This window comes from Lynx canadensis, chromosome A2 (genome assembly GCF_007474595.2).
Source record: "Lynx canadensis isolate LIC74 chromosome A2, mLynCan4.pri.v2, whole genome shotgun sequence".
In the NCBI taxonomy this organism is placed as follows: Eukaryota; Metazoa; Chordata; class Mammalia; order Carnivora; family Felidae; genus Lynx; species Lynx canadensis.
The window spans coordinates 150,334,235-150,350,708 of record NC_044304.2 but is presented as its reverse complement, the minus strand read 5'-3'; the positions used below and the strand labels follow the sequence as shown (position 1 = coordinate 150,350,708).

Sequence of the window (16,474 nt, the reverse complement as noted above, 5' to 3'; positions counted from 1 at the left end):
TTCTGAATATATCTGTTAGATCCATCTGGGCCAATGTGTCATTCAAAGCCACTGTGTTTTTGTTGATTTTCTGTTTGGATGATCTACCACTGATATAAATTGGGTGTTCAGGTCCCCTACTATTATTGTATTACTATTGATTACTTTGTTACCAGCAGCTTTATGTATTTAGCTGCTGAATACCCATAGTTGTTATATCTTCTTGCTGGATTTTCTCTTTGATGATTACATAGTATCCTTCTTTGACTCGTTACAATCTTTGTTTTAAAGTCTATTTTCTTCTGATATATGTATTGCTATCTCAGCTTTTTTCACTTAAATTTACATGATAAATGTTTTCTCATTCCTTCACCTTTCAATGTGCATGTGTCTTTAGGTCTGAAACAAGTCTCTTGTAGGCAGCATACAGATGGGTCTTGCTTTTTCATCCATTCTTTTACCCTTGGAGCATTTACATTCAAAGTAATAATTGATGCTATTTTGTTACTTGTTTTATGGTTGATTCTGTAGTTCTTCTTTGTTCCTTTCTTCTCTTGTTCTCTTCCCTGATGGTTTGCTAGCTTTCTTTAGTAATATACCTGGATTCTGTTTTCTTTCTTTCTTTCTTTCTTTCTTTCTTTCTTTCTTTCTTTCTTTCTTTCTTTTTTGCATATCTCTTACTGATTTTTTATTTGTGGTTACCATTAGTTTTGTATGTAAATCTTATGTATATAACAGCCTATATTAAATTGATGGTTGCTTGATTTTGAACCCATTCTTTACTCCTCTCCCCCCATTTTAGACATATGGTATCATATTTTACATTTATTTAGTGAAGTCCTTGACTGACTTTTATAGTTATACTTAATTTTATTGCTTTTGTATTTCCTACTTTTCTCATGCCTGCTTTATGGTCTTTCCTTCCCCTCAAAGACTCCCTTTTAATATCTCTTCAAGGCTGGTTTTGTGGTCATGTATTCGTTTAACTTTTATTTGTCTGGGAAACTCTTTATCTCTCCATTATGGATGATAGCCTTGCTGGGTAAAGTATAACTGACTGCTAGAATATTATTTTTATCTTTCAGCACTTGAATATATTATGCTGCTCTCTTCTGGCCTTCAAAGTGCTGAAAAATCAGTTGATAACCTTATGGGGCTTCCTTTGTATGTAACTGTTTTCTTTTCTCTTGTTGCTTTTAAAATTCTCTTGTTATCACTACTTTTTGCCATTTTAATTATTATGTGTCTTGGTGTGGACCTCCTTGGGTTGATTTTGTTGGGGTCTTTTGTGCCTCCTGTACTTGGATTTCTGTTTCCTTCCCCAGATTCAGGAACTTTTCAGCTATTTCTTCAAATACATTTTCTGCTCCCATTTCTCTCTCTTCTCCTTTTGGGATTCCCTATTAATGTAAATGTTACCATCCTTGATGGTGTCATTGAGTTCTTTTAGTCTAATTTCAATTTCTATTATGTTTCTCTCTCTTGTTCAGCTTGATTGCTTTCCATTATTCTGTTCTGCAGGTCTCTGATCCATTCTTCTGCTTCCTCTAGTCTATTTATTCCAACTAGTGTATTTTTAATTTCAGCTGAGTTCTTCATCTCTGGTTGGTTTTCCATCTCTTTGTTGAGGGTATCACTGAGGTCCCTCCATGTTTTTCACAAGCCCAGTGAGTATCTTTGTGACCATTACTTTAAGTTCTCTATCAGGCATTTACTTACCTCCATTTGCTGTGATTTTGCCCTGTGCTTTCACTTGGAACATATTTCTCTGAGCCTATTTCTACGTGTTAGGAGTCAGCTGCATCTCCTGCTCTTAAAATTAGTGGCCTATGAAGAAGGGGCTCTGTAGTGCCCTACAGTGCAGTGTCCCTCGTTCATCAGAACCTGGTGCTTGAGGGATATCTATTTGTGCACCCTACTGTTGTGGTTGAGCCACTTCTGCCTCCAGTCTAGTCATCTGCTTTGGCTCTCTTTGCCTGTTGTGGGTAGAGTCTCATCCCCGTGTTTCTGGTGTGCCAGTCAAGGCTGCCTTGGGCTTGAGTTGGAGTCAGACAAGGCAACTGCCAAAGATACTGTAGTACCAAACTGCTGGGCATTTTCTCTGTGTTGTCCTCTGAGAAGCTTTGGCTGGTGGATGGGCCCTTGTTGTCAGACTACATGTCTGCCCCCAGCACACTGCTAGGGCCGCAGTTGGACTGGTGTATGTGCTTATTTTCCAGTCTCCCCTGGGTAGGGGTCACTTTGGAGTGGTGCTGGTCTCTGTCATGACTGCATGTATCCTTTCAGGCCGGTAGCACTGCTTTAGGTGGGTTCCTGTCAATACTGTATTGGAGGAGAACGCAGGGGCAGTTCATGTGGTGTTAGCAAGGGTTGTGCAGGTCTGCTGTGGGAGACAATCTAGAGCTAATGTCTGGTTAGAGGGCTGTGTTTGGAGGAGGATGTGGGGGTGGGGCACACCATTACTAAGTTATGTAGTGAGTGTTGGCACTATACTGTTTCCCACAGGTGTCCATGTGTCTAGGCTGGGAGGTGGGGAAAGGAAATGGCACCCACCAACTCTTTTATTCTCGGAGAAGTCCCCCAAAGATCTCTGCCCCTCTAGCACATGCTCTGAGATGAGTAAACAAATCTCCCTCCTGTATACCCCATGCGTTTTTCAAACTGGTACTTTTATGCTGTATCTCAGTGAGGCTCTTGTGCTGTCTCTTTCAGGATGTGGACTGAGTTTCCTATTGCCCTCCTTGCTCTGCCAGAGTTGAGTCAACTGATTTTTAAAGTTCCAGGTATTAAGCTCTGCTGATTATAAGAACTTGCAAAATTATGCCCCTCTTGTTTTTTTGCAGCTTCTCCAGGCCTGGGGTGCTTGGTGTGAGGGTCTGGTACTCTCTCCTTTCCACATTTGTGGCATTCCTCCCTACAGCAAACAGTCCCACCCATCTATTTAGCTCCTGACCTTGTCTCTGCCTTTCCTATCCTCTTTGATATGTCCTCTTCTCTACACTTAGCTATGGAGCATCTGTTCTGCACATCTTTGGGTTGTTTTCTGGGTTATTTACACTGATGTGGGTGTTACCTAGTTATATCCATGAGATGAGGTGATCAGAGGGTCCTCCTACTCCACTATTTTCCCTGGAAGTCTACATTGTTTACTTTTCATATGTTAAAACAATCTTGCATTTCTGGGATAAATTCTATTTGGTCATTGTGCATAATCCTTTTAATATGTTGTGGGATTCAATTTGCTAGTATTTTGTCTTAATTCTTAATAGATTCAGATCTTGGTAAAGAAAAATGATTATATATTTGGCCCCTGGAATCCTAACAATTGCCTTCTTGAGAAACTTTGTCTCATACACCCCTGTCCTCAAACAACTGCTATGTAATCCTGTAACACAGCAAGTAGCACTTATCCCATTATATTTCTGCTGTCTCTTTACCTGTTTGTCACTTTCTGCTTCTTGAGAACAGACTATATTTCCCATTGTATCCTAGTATCTAGTACAATCTTTGACTAGTATAACTTGACACTTCTGGGAAGCAGACAGCCATCAGATCCTTAAAAAAACATGAACAAAGATGGAAAGGAGATTTTTTTTAACAAAGACTGATTATAAGAGAGTGTCTGAGACATAGAAGAATACTGTTAGGAAGGTTAAAACATCAAGTGAGTTAAGATATGAATAAATATTTGGCACAAGAATAGACATTCAGATCAATAGAACAGAATAGAGAACCCAGAAATGGACCCACAAACATATGGCCAACTCATCTTTGACAAAGCAGGAAAGAACATCCAATGGAATAAAGATAGTCTCTTCAGCAAGTGGAGCTGCGACAGCGACATGCAGAAGAATGAACCTGGACCACTTTCTTACACCATATACAAAAATAAATTCAAAATGGATGAAAGACCTAAATGTAAGACAGGAAGCCATCAAAATCCTCGAGGAGAAAGCAGGCAAAAACCTCTTTGATCTTGGCTGCAGCAACTTCTTACTCAACACATCTCCGGAGGCAAGGGAAACAAAAGTAAAAATGAACTACTGGGACCTCATCAAAATAAAAAGCTTCTGTACAGCGAAGGAAACAATCAGCAAAACTAAAATGGGAGAAGATATTTGCAAAGGACATATCAGATAAATGGAACATCTATAAGGAACTTATCAAACTCAACACCCAAAAAAATAATCCAGTGAAGAAATGGGCAAAAGACATGAATAGACACTTCTCCAAGGAAGACATCCAGATGGCCAACCGACCCATGAAAAAATGCTCAACATCACTCATCATCAGGGAAATACAAATCAAAACCACAATGAGATACCACCTCACCCCTGTCAGAACGGCTAACTTTAACAACTCAGGCAACAATAGATGTTGGCGAGGATGCGGAGGAAAGAGGATCTCTTTTGCATTGTTGGTGGGAATGCAAGCTGGTGCAGCCACTCTGGAAAACAGTATTGAGGTTCCTCAAAAAACTAAAAATAGAACTACCCTATGACCCAGTAATTGCTCTACTAGGCATTTATCCACGGGATAAGGTGTGCTGTTTTGAAGGGACACGTGCACCCCCATGTTTATAGCAGCACTATCAACAATAGCCAAAGTATGGAAAGAGCCCAAATGTCCATCAATGGATGAATGGATAAAGAAGATGTGGTATATATATACAATGGAGTATTACTCGGCAATCAAAAAGAATGAAATCTTGTCATTTGCAACTACGTGGATGGAACTGGAGGGTATTATGCTAAGTGAAATTAGAGAAAGACAAAAATCATATGCCTTCACTCATATGAGGACTTTCAGAGACAAAACAGATGAACATAAAGGAAGAGAAACAAAAATATAAAAACAGGGAGGGGGACAAAACAGAAGAGACTCAAAAATATGGAGAATAAACTGAGGGTTGCTGGAGAGGTTGTGGGAGGGGGGATGGTCTAAATGGGTAAGGGGCACTAAGGAATCTACTCCTGAAATCTTTGTTTCACTATATGCTAATTTGGATGTAAATTTTAAAAAATAAAAAATAAAATAAAAAAATATAAAAAAAAAGATATGAATAAATATTGACAACAAGATGTAAATTTTAATCCGGGTGCCTGGGTGGCTCAATCAATTTAGCCTCTGACTCCTGATTTCGGTTCAGGTCATGATCTCACGGTTCATGGGTTTGAGCCCTGCTTTGGGCTCTGTGCTGACAGCATGGAGCCTGCTTTGGATTCTCTTTCTCTATCCCTCTCTCTCTGCCTCTCCCCTGCTCACTTTCTCTCTCTCTCAAAATAAGTAAACTTCAAAAAACTTATAAAAAAGATGTAAATTTTACTTAGCTATATTCAGAATGAAAATCTATCACAATTTTTAAATCTGGTCTTCTGGGATTATTTTAATGATAATCATCCTGAGTGATGACAAAGAGCAGAATCCCTCAGCTCTTAAGTTGCTTCTGTCTTTTCTATCAAATAGAGTTTTCTTTTCTCTAGAAAGAGGAGACTAAATATTGGTAAGAGATGACAGAAGTCAAAAGGCTTCGAATGGGTTATTTCCAGTCCCAGACATATTACATCTCAAGTAAGGAAAAAATTTACACATAAGATCACAAAACCACTGACAACAATTTTTTTTTTTTTTTAAGAATTCAAGGAAGGTACTCTCTGTTCTTGCTAAATGTCTAACTTGTCACTTAAGACCGCATCATAATTTAAGTATCAATTTCTTCAAAAAAACATGCCCTGAGATTTCTAGGCTGGATCTGATCCTTTTCTCTGAACAATCTGAGCAATTTGTGCAAATCATTATGACTTTATCTAATTCTTATTGTAATAAACTGTATATGAGTCTTACTAAGATTTGATACTTTCTCCTTAAGTGATGAGTAGCTAATGTAGTTGAAGAGAGGGAGAATTAAGTTTCAAGCACAGGAGATGGCATGAGGAAAGGCAAAAAGGTAAGACTGATTTTGAGGTTACAAGATTATCTTTGCTGAAGTCTAAAGTAAAAGGCAGAGAATGGCAAGGGGTAAAACTGGAGCGGTAGTCAGGAGCCAGTTCATTGCAGTTCTTGTACATCATGTTATAGAATCTGGTTTCTGCGCGGTAGCTAGTGGTTGTCAGAAAATCTTTTTCTTGGGGCGTCTGGGTGGCTCAGTCGGTTGAGCGTCCGACTTCGGCTCAGGTCATGACCTCACAGTTTGTGAGTTCGAGCCCCGCATCAGGCTCTGTGCTAACTGCTTGCTTAGAGCCTGGAGCCTGCTTCAGATTCTGTGTCTCCTTCTCTCTCTGCCCCTCCCCTGCTCACGCTTTGTCTCACTCTGTTTCTCAAAAATAAATCAATGTAAAAAAATAAAAAAAAAATCTTTTCCTTTTGAACTAACAACATTATCAAAAGAAAGAAAGCTAGTCAGGATGAGTAAGGGTTGGATGGGCTAGGTCCTAACTATTTGGCCTTTTGCCATCTCTCATTTATAGTCTCCTAAGTGGTGAGTCACAATGTATGGTGTGCTAATTGCCAACATCAGAATTATCTGAAGTGCCTTATAAAAAATGTAGATTCAGGGGCTGACAACAAAGACCAGCTCAGAATCAGAAGCTGGGGTTTCCATAAGCTCCCCAGGTAATTCTCATGTACATTAAAATTTTAAAGCCAAACATTCTATAAGACAACTGGCCCATGATCTTCAAAAATGCCAGGGCTATGAATGAGAAAGAAAAGCTGAGGGGCTGTTCCAAATTGAAAGAGAATAAAGGTACGTGACCTTTAAATGCAATTTGTGATCCTGAATCAGGGAGAATTTTTGCTCTAAAGGATGTTACTGCTACATTTGGCAAAATTTAACTGTAGTATAGAAAATAGTATTGCATCAAAATTGAATTTCTTGATTTTAATGTAAGACACCATTCTTGTTCTTGGAAAATATGTATTGAAATTGTTTAGGAATAAACATGTCTACAAAAAATGGGTTGGGGAAATATAGGTAGACATAGTTCTTCATACTATTCTTGAAATTATTTTGAAATTAAAAGTTAAAAAAAAATGGGCGCCTCGATGGTGTAGGCAGTTAAGTGTCTGACTTTGGCTCAGGTCATGATCTCACAGTTTGTGAGTTCAAGCCCTGCATCGGGCTCTGCACTGACAGTGTGGAGCCTGCTTGGGATTCTCTCTCCCTCTCTCGCTGCCCCTCCCCGACTTGTGCTCTCTCTCTCTCTCTCTCAAAATAAATAGATACACTTTAAAAAAATTAAAAAGAGAAAGCCTAGGGGTACCTGGGTGGCTCAGTCGGTTGGGCATCCACCGACTCACAGTCTGAGTTCGAGCCCTGCGTCGGGCTCTGTGTTGACAGCTCAGAGCCTGGAGCCTGCTTTGGATTCTGTGTCTCCCTCTCTCTCTGCTCCTCCCCTGCTCATGCTCTCTCTCTGTCTCAAAAAAAAAAAAAAAGAAAAAAAAATTTTAAAAAATTAAAAAAAAAAAAGCCAAAAAAAAAAATTTAAGTCTTAGGACTGTGCCAACTTCAACCACTATTAGGAAACTGGTATTACTGAAAGGCTTTACATACTAGTTTTACATCATCTGATTGGTGTTTTTGATAGATCACTTTTATGGTAGTAAGAAAGATGGAATTAGGATGACAATATTGGTGGCAAGAAAGCCAATTAGAAATCTCCTTGTAAACAGGTGATGAGTGAAAAGAATGATGACATAATAGGAGATACAGAGATTATGAGGTAAAATCAGTTGGATTCAGTGGCTGGATCTGAGGGATGGAAATGAAAGGAAAAAAAAAGACTGTCATGTTTCTAGGTTAAAACGGGTGGTTCTGTATCTAATACTGTGACCAAGGTTACAGAGAATACAGGAGGAACAGCATTTAGTGTGGAATTAGATAAATTTGAATTTGGATATGTGGGACATCTCTGTGGAGATGTTTACGAGAGAGTTAAATACAAGAGTTTAAAGCTCTGACAAGAGGTCAAATGTATATAGAGATATGTCCATCTGTATACGCACACAAATATATATATATAGCAAGTACAATGACATGACACACTTAAGATCGAGAGTTCATGAAAGGCTAAATCTAAGATGATTTAATTTAACAGGAATAAATTTAAGACCCAATAAATAAATAAATTTGGTTCAATAAACATTGAATCAAAATGCCAATTGAAGAAGTAGAAAATGGAGGAGACAACACTGAGCAGCAGCAAACTTTATACGTTTGAGTGTATATAAATGCAATTTATCAATGTTTTAGGATAGTTTCCAAAAGAACAGATGCAACCTTAGACTGCATTAATGGGAATCTAGGGTGTAGAAAGAAGCAAATGAAAGTGATGATTTGTTGTATACTCATTAACTGGCGTCTACAGTGCTGTGTTCAGTTTCAGTCAAGCTTGAACAGTGACAGAGTGACAGGAAAGAAAAACATCATGTGGTAAAGGACTTGAATCATGCTGTATTACGGATGGCTGAAAGAAATGGAAGGAAAGTTTCAAGGAAATAAATGATTGCTTAAAAAAATACTTAACATCTACTATGGGGAAGAGACATTGCATTTTTCAAGGAGAATCAGGGAAAATCAGAAATATTTACCTTTAAGGTTACTTCACTCTTTGTTTTGTGTAATTAAAGAGGTGGATGAAATTTATAGGGACACATGTTTTTAGCTTAACAGAAAAAGGATGTTCTCAATGCTATAGCTCTCAAGCAACAGAATGAACTGTACAATTGGGTAAACTACTTGTCACCAAGTGTCCTCACTCAAAGGTTGGATGAGGCTGGATACTGTAATGAATAGGTAAGACTAGAGGACTCTCAAGGTTTCTCTCTTTAGGATTCAATGTGATGGGAATGAAGAGATTAGATAATGAGATGAATATTCTTTTTGTTTTTTGAACAGATAAAATTACAAGGAGTCAAATTGACACGTAATGAATTTCTACTGGCTTCCCTTACAAATTTCTTGGGCTTGAGAGAAAAATAAAAATTTGAGGTCTTAATTTCTGGGAAGGCGAATTGCTTCTTGGCTATCCATTTTGAAGACAAGCTAGTTACTTACATGTAGATTTTGATCAGACACACATGGTTAAAAAGCTCACATGTAGATTCATTACTGCCTCTATTCCTATTTTACTCACCTAAACCTTGATTAGGGAATGGTCTTCTGAAATAATCAAATATACTGTCATCTGATACATCAGGGTTTGTAGCTAGAAAAGATGATAAAAGATCATTTGTAGCATGAAAATAATTTGAGTCTTTTACACTTCATATTTTTTATCTTTTTCTAAACAAAAAGGCTAGAAGATAATGTAAATAGCTTAGCTCAATTAGCACAGTTCTCAAATATTATGAATTTTTGTTACATTTTTGCTTTTTATTGTTAAAGTATAAAAAATGTCCATACTCTTTAGGTCAGCAATTCCTTTCTAGGAATCTAGTATAAATAAATAAGAATATACACAAATATGGAGTTTTAAGGTCTTTGTTATTGTTTGTAATAGAAAAAAATGTAAGCAAAAATGTTTAACAAATACAATGGAATACTTTGCCACCACTTAGTAACATGTAAAGAAGTTTATAATATACTTCAATTTTAAATGAAAATGTAGATTGCAAAACAACATGAACATTCTGTGATTAATAGTATGTGCACAGATGTAGAAAAAGATCTAAAGTAAGTATTCTAAAGTGTGCTTTTCAGTTCTAATTTTTGGTATTAAATTTTCAACAGAGGAATACATTATATATAAAAAGTGATTTGCTTGGGGGGCGTCTGGGTGGTGCAGTTGGTTGGACATCCGACTTCAGCTCAGGTCATGATCTCATTGTTCGTGAGTTCGAGCCCCATGTTTGGCTCTGTGCTGACAGCTCAGAGCCTGGCGCCTCCTTCAGATTCTGTGTCTCCCCTCTGTGTGCCCCTCTCCCCCATTCACACTCTGTCTCTCTCTCTTTCTCTCTCTCTCAAAAACAAAGATTAGAAAAAAATTTAAAAAAAAGTGATTTGCTTGGATGATCACTATGAGAAAGAGTAGTTAATTTAAAGTTCAAATCAATTAACCACATTAGTTAGAATTTTCCCCTTTCCTTGGTGTGGTTCTTATTTCCATTTCTATATCTAGTTAGCTTGCTAGATCATAAACTAAATGGATATATATACACATGTATGTATGTGTGTGTGTATGTGTGTATATATATATATATACACATATATACATATATATATATTTTTTTAATTAGGTCATCTCAAATAGAGTCAAATTCATATCCAACTTAGCAGATTCTAGCAAAAGCAAATGGTCCATAATTTTATTTCCCTCCTGGGATCATCCTCTATTAAATTATGAAATGAGAGGAACAAGATGGTTTTTAAAACAAAATCCCTATATTCTGTTTGGGGAAAAATCTCTCATATCAGAGAGATCCCTCAAGTACATGGCCCACTCACTCCAACCTTCTGTTCTTTGCGCTTTCTTGGAGCCCTGTCTAGACTACTGGCATTACACCTGTAACACTGCACTTTGTTTATTTACTTGTTTTTCTCCCCCTATTAAAGATGAGCTCCTGGGGGTAAGAAATGGTAATAGTATACTACTTAATGTCCCTAGCACCAAGCACAGTGGTAACCTCAAAGCTGTGGCACGAAAGTGTTGAATAAATGCATTAATTGGCTAGAGAGAGTACAAGCAGAACATTACCTTTCACATCAGAATTTGATTGTTTGTGTCTTTGCACTAAATGTCCTTTATCACAAACCTAATGGAACACAGAACCAGAAGGAAAACAATATGTTATAAACATGAAAAGGAAGTATATTTCCTGTATCATCTTTGGTATAGTAGTTTTCAACATTTCTCATTTTATCCTCATAGGTTTAGAATGGGCAAAAATACCTCTTAAAACAGAGCCTTCTAATACCTTTCATAACACTACTTTTCTCCTGCAACAATGAGTAGAAGAAAATATTGATATGGTTATTTTGGCACTAAAGAGAGTTAAAAATCTTTTTCACTTCATAAGAATTTATTTACAATGAGAGACAAAAAATGGATGGTTATAATCTCACTTATTTAAATAAAAATAAAGATGTAGGAAGATAATATGAAATGAGTGAAAATATATAAAATTGTATGAAAAATGTATAATTGATTACAAAACTGTGCTTATATAAAAAAGATGAAAAATATTTTGTAGAAGTCCATAGTAAGGAAGAGCATACACATATTGTTTTCTACCTTGAAAAAGGAGTTGCCAATAATGACCAGGTACACTAAATGAGACACAAAACACTACAGAATGTAACAGCTAATCTTGAATAGTCTACAAATCACGTAACCATGAAAACACTTTAAACTTTTGTTTAAAAAGTTTCCAAACTTTTGTTTCTGCATCTGTGGTATGTGGATATTATAAAGAGCTTTCTGAACGGGCATTAGAAAGGGGAAAAAAAACCTGAGGACGTCAATATTTTTTTGCCAACGTGTTATCCATATCAACTCATGATGAAAAGTGGACTATGGAGTAGTTAAAAACTAAAATCCCCCTTTTTTGTAGATAAAATTGGCAGCAAAAAAAAAATTGATAGAATCATAAAAATGAGAGGAAAGTATAAAAATAAAAACTTGATTACTGAAGGCAGAGAGAAAGGAAATATTCTAGAAAAAATTACACAAAGTTAAAAGCAATACTATATAATCAGAATTTGGAGAGACAAGATGTGAAATTAGGCTAGAGAAATTCACTTAATTCTATGAACTCCATGTTATTTTTAGCCCTCTTCCCTTCGTTGAAATGATGCTATGAGCCATTATAAACTATTCCATTCATCCTATAGAAAATCACCAGGCCAGTGTCCTTCCTTATGAACATGATCTCCCAATTCTAACCACAGTAATCTATAATTGTTTGTTTTTGCTTAAGTCTTCTGAATTATTGAGAATGTCCAGGTACGAAATATAGTTACCTAAAATACTTTAAAAATAACTTACAAATATTGTTTTCAAGATGTATGGATATCTTACAAACAATTAAGAAATAATTCAGAGCATGAATTTAAGTTGTCCTTAGGCATTAAACTCGGTTAAGATGACACTATTCACTCTTTTTGCCAAAGACTGTTAAAATAAATTTCAAGATCAATGGCTAAGAACTCCTATTAGTTTATAAGAGCACTTATGTATGCAGCTTTTCAAATAACCAAATGATGATTGTTTTCCACCTGGAAAATCCAACATTAAATACAGATTATGATTTCATAACAATTTTGAAGCTCTAATCAACCAAGGGGAAAATACATAAATATTTTAATGTAAAGGAGTTTACTATATTTTGCCTGAAATATAGCTTGGGTAGAGGAGAAAAGCCACTATGTGGAGATGTTTATGAAGAGTAAATATGTGTCTGACAAAATCTACATACAAAACAATAAAAAAACAATCTTCCAAACAAAATCTACTTCGGTTACTGGGTTCTGCAAATGACTTAACACATTGAGATCAATTAGAGAGTTTGTTTACCAAAAACTTTTTTATAATCTTGGCCCTCTCCCAAGCATACTCACATTGCTTAGATTGCACAATTTACAAACAATATAAAAATATGCAATATTACATAACAATGTGCTTTAAAGACTAGAATTAAAAATTTATGAGGAATACACACAAATGAGTGCGTGCATCCTGATAAAATCTGAATAATTGCTGTGGACTAGATCAACATCAGTTTTGTGTCGATATAGTATCATGATACATGCCAGATGTTAACAATGGAGAAGTCAAGGATGCAGCAGAGCTCCTACACATATTTCAAATAAAAAGTTCTTAAAAACTATCTGTTTTTGTCTGATTCTCCCCAAAGGCAAAATTTCTGACCTGTCTCTGGAGCTGGGGGTGGGGACAATGGCACTCTTCTCTCAGTGACACCCACTTTAGGAGTTGAGCTGTACGTGGAAAGAGGGCAGCAGTCTCAGGTCTTCTCTATTTGCCTCTAGTGTGATATCACCATTTCACAAACTAAGGTAAGGGTGATTAGGGCCAAAATATTCTGGGTAATGTGGCACCCCAGGCAGAATCTCTGTCTCCTGAATGGAGCGTGGGTAGAAGAAGGGAGCCCCCACCTCTTGGCTGCACTCACTCCGAACTTAGCCCCAGCAACAGGTAGCTGGAGGCGGGATAAGAACTACTGATGCCCCACCCCTTTTGGGAAGACAGCCCTCTGGCTGGCATGAGTGGAGAGAGGGGGTTCTGTGTTCTTGGCTGTGCTGGTCTGGGGTGGAGATTCAGTCTCACTGAACTGGGAGGGGGAGGAAGGAATCTTGCTTCAAATGCCACAAGCTCTTACTGTTTTCTTTTTACCAAATTGTAGGAAATTTTCACAAATAGATGTTTTTCATTTGCTATCTGCCCTTAGGGCAGTGGTTGTGTTCTTTTAGTATCACCAATTTTTGTTAGGTGAATGAATTTGCAGAGCTTCTCATGCTGTTATGGTAGAAGTCAATCTCTCAGCACCATCTATTCTTACACTCTTGTATTGCCATTTAATTTTTCTTAATTTTAATTTATCTCTTCTAGTTATCCTAGATGTATCTTTGTAAGATACCTCAAATACTTCTCAGAGTAAAGTAAGTAAAAGTGAAATTTATAGCACCTATTAATAAAATCCACTTCTCATCTGTCAAGGTTCTCTTATATTTTTATAAACAGCAAATAACATAAGCAAAGTTTTAATCACTAACATTTCCCAGGGCAAAAATTTGGGGATAGAAAGTGTAACAGGAAACAACTTGCCATTCTCTTGCAACCATTTTTCAAAAACTGTTAAAAACCAGGTCAGTGAATACCTCTGGTTCTTCTCTGGTGTTTTGATTACTTGCTATAGTAGAATTTCTTTCCTTCTTTGTTTTCAAGTGTTTTTTCTTGTTTTTTAGCTAAGTAAAAGAATCATACTTGAAATCAATATTTAATCAACACACCAAAGACAGTATATATGTGGACATAAAGCTATCTTGAGACTTCCACTTCTAGGAAGATAAAGTACTTCTTCTATCCCTCCCACTAAGTACAACTGAAAATCCTGGGTATTCTACACAAAATAAGCATAAGAGGCCCTAAAAAGCAGAAAGAAGAAGGTAGTCTGGTGAGGGACTTCAGGAGCAGAGGACAGAAGAATAGTGAGTAATTCCTGTGTTTTGTTTTTACTTACGTATCCCAGCTTTAGAGCCAGAGAAGCCATCAACCCAGAAGTGCCAATGAGTGAAGAAATAATGGATGAAAATTTGATGAAACTTCCCAAATGTGATGAAAGATATAATGTAAACATCCAAGAAGCTCAATGAGCTCCAAGTAAGATGAACTCAAAAACCCGCAATGAAACACATTGTAATTAATCTAAGAGAAAGAGAGAATCTTGAAAGTAGCAAGAGAAAAGCAAATTGTTACATGGAAGAATCCTCAATAAGATTATTAGCAGATTTCTCATCAGAAACTGGAGGCCAGAAGACCATAAACCAATACATTCAAAGTGCTTTTAAAAAGTGGCATTATTGGGGCGCCTGGGTGGCGCAGTTGGTTAAGCGTCCGACTTCAGCCAGGTCACGATCTCGCCGTCCGTGAGTTCAAGCCCCGCGTCAGGCTCTGGGCTGATGGCTCAGAGCCTGGAGCCTGTTTCCGATTCTGTGTCTCCCTCTCTCTCTGCCCCTCCCCCGTTCATCCTCTGTCTCTCTCTGTCCCAAAAATAAATAAACGTTGGAAAAAAAAAAATTAAAAAAAAAAAAAAAAAAAGTGGCATTATTGTCCTTCAAAAGTTAGGAAGAAATTAAGACATTCCCAGATAAACAAAAGCTGAAAGAGTTCATGACCACTAGACACATCCTGTAAGAAATGCTCAAGAGAGTCCTACAAGGTGAAAAGACACTGGAAACTAACTTGAATCTGTAGGGAGAAATAAAGATCTGAACACAGGCAATTATAAAAGCTAGGATATCACTGTAGCAATGGTTTTAAAGAGCACTTTTTGTTTTCCAATACATTTAAAGAAAAACAAAGCAGTTAATAATATAGTTTCATCCCGTTGTGATCAGAGAAGATACTCTGTAAGACAGCTAGCTTTTAAAATCTTACTTATTAAGACTTACCTATTAAGACTCACTATTAACAATTATATAGCAACAAATTAGATAATATAGATAAAATGGACAAATTCCTAGAAACACAAAACCTACCAAGACTATATCACAAAGAAATAGAAAATATGAACAGACCTATAACTGATAATGAATCAGCAATAAAAAAATCTCCCAACCACAAACTGTAGACGTGATGGCTTCACAGGAGAATTCTACCAAACATTTAAAGAACTAACATCAGTACTTCTCAAACCTTTCTAAAAAACTCAAGAGTAGGGAACACTTCCTAACTCATTCTATGAGGCCAGCATTATCCTGATACCCAAAGCCAGACAGACACTACAAGAACAAAAAAATTTATAGATCAGCATCTCTTATGAACATTAATGCAAAAAATCCTCAACAAAATACTAGCAAATAAAAATCAGCAGCATATTAAAAGGATTGTACACAATGACCAAATAGGATTTATTCCTGGAATGTAAGGATGGTTCAACATAACCAATTGATCAGAACATAAGGATGGTTCAAACGTAAGAAACTAATGAACGTAAAACACCACATCAACATAATAAAGGAAAAGACCTCACATGAACATCTCGATGCAGAAAAGGCATCTGACAAAATTCAACACCTTTTCATGATTAAAAAACCCAACAGACAAGGCATAGAAGGAAACCACCTCAACACAATAAAAAAAACTATAGCTGACATGTTTGATGGTGAAATGCTGAAAGCATTTCCTTTAAGATCAGGAACAAGTAAGGATGTCTGTTTTCATCACTTCTATTCAACACAATACTGGAAATTATAGCCAGAGCAACTAAGCACAAAAATGAAATAGAAGGTATCCAAATGGGAAAGAAGTAAAATGATCTCTGTAGATGATATCTTATATTTTAAAAACTCTAAAGAGTTCACAAAAAACCTGTTTGAACTAATAAATTAAGTCAGCAATACAGCAAGATACAAAGTTACCACACAAAAATCAACTGCATTTTTATACACAGAGAACTTGAAAAGGAAATTACAAAAGCAATTCCATGTACAATAGCATCAAAAAGAATAAAATACTTAGGAATTAACCAAGAAGGTGAAAGAAAACTTCATCTTCTTGTACAAAAAAACTACAGTGACTATAAAACATTGTTGAAAGGAATTAAAGAAGACATAAGTACATGAAAGCATATCTCTTATTCATGAAATGTAAGTCCTAATATTATTAAAATATCAACATTACCCAAAGCAATCTATGGATTCAATGCAATCCCTATCAAAATCCCAATGACTTTTTTTTTTTGCAGAAATAGAAAAATCCATCCCAATATTCAAAGGATCCCAAATAGACAAAATAATCGGGGGGGGGGGGTGGCGGTG

At 36.6% G+C, this 16,474-nt stretch overlaps 1 protein-coding gene and 1 long non-coding RNA gene across 3 annotated transcripts in view; one reads left to right on the top strand and one right to left on the bottom strand.

Annotated features, from left to right (window-relative positions):
- Positions 1-16,474, bottom strand: part of AGBL3 (ATP/GTP binding protein like 3) — a 71,431-nt gene that overhangs the window by 18,413 nt on the left and 36,544 nt on the right. Inside the window, exons 13-15 of the mRNA XM_030308499.1 lie at positions 13,814-13,900; positions 10,674-10,731; positions 9,114-9,185 (exon numbers count right to left, since the gene is read on the bottom strand). Coding sequence (XP_030164359.1) covers positions 9,114-9,185; positions 10,674-10,731; positions 13,814-13,900 — 217 coding nt within the window. The remainder of the gene's footprint in view (positions 1-9,113; positions 9,186-10,673; positions 10,732-13,813; positions 13,901-16,474) is intronic.
- The window catches only part of LOC115509217, an 80,510-nt gene that overhangs the window by 39,449 nt on the left and 24,587 nt on the right, over positions 1-16,474 (top strand). For both annotated transcript variants that reach the window (XR_003967265.1, XR_003967264.1), the window contains exon 2: positions 14,185-14,315. This is a non-coding gene — a long non-coding RNA (uncharacterized LOC115509217). The remainder of the gene's footprint in view (positions 1-14,184; positions 14,316-16,474) is intronic.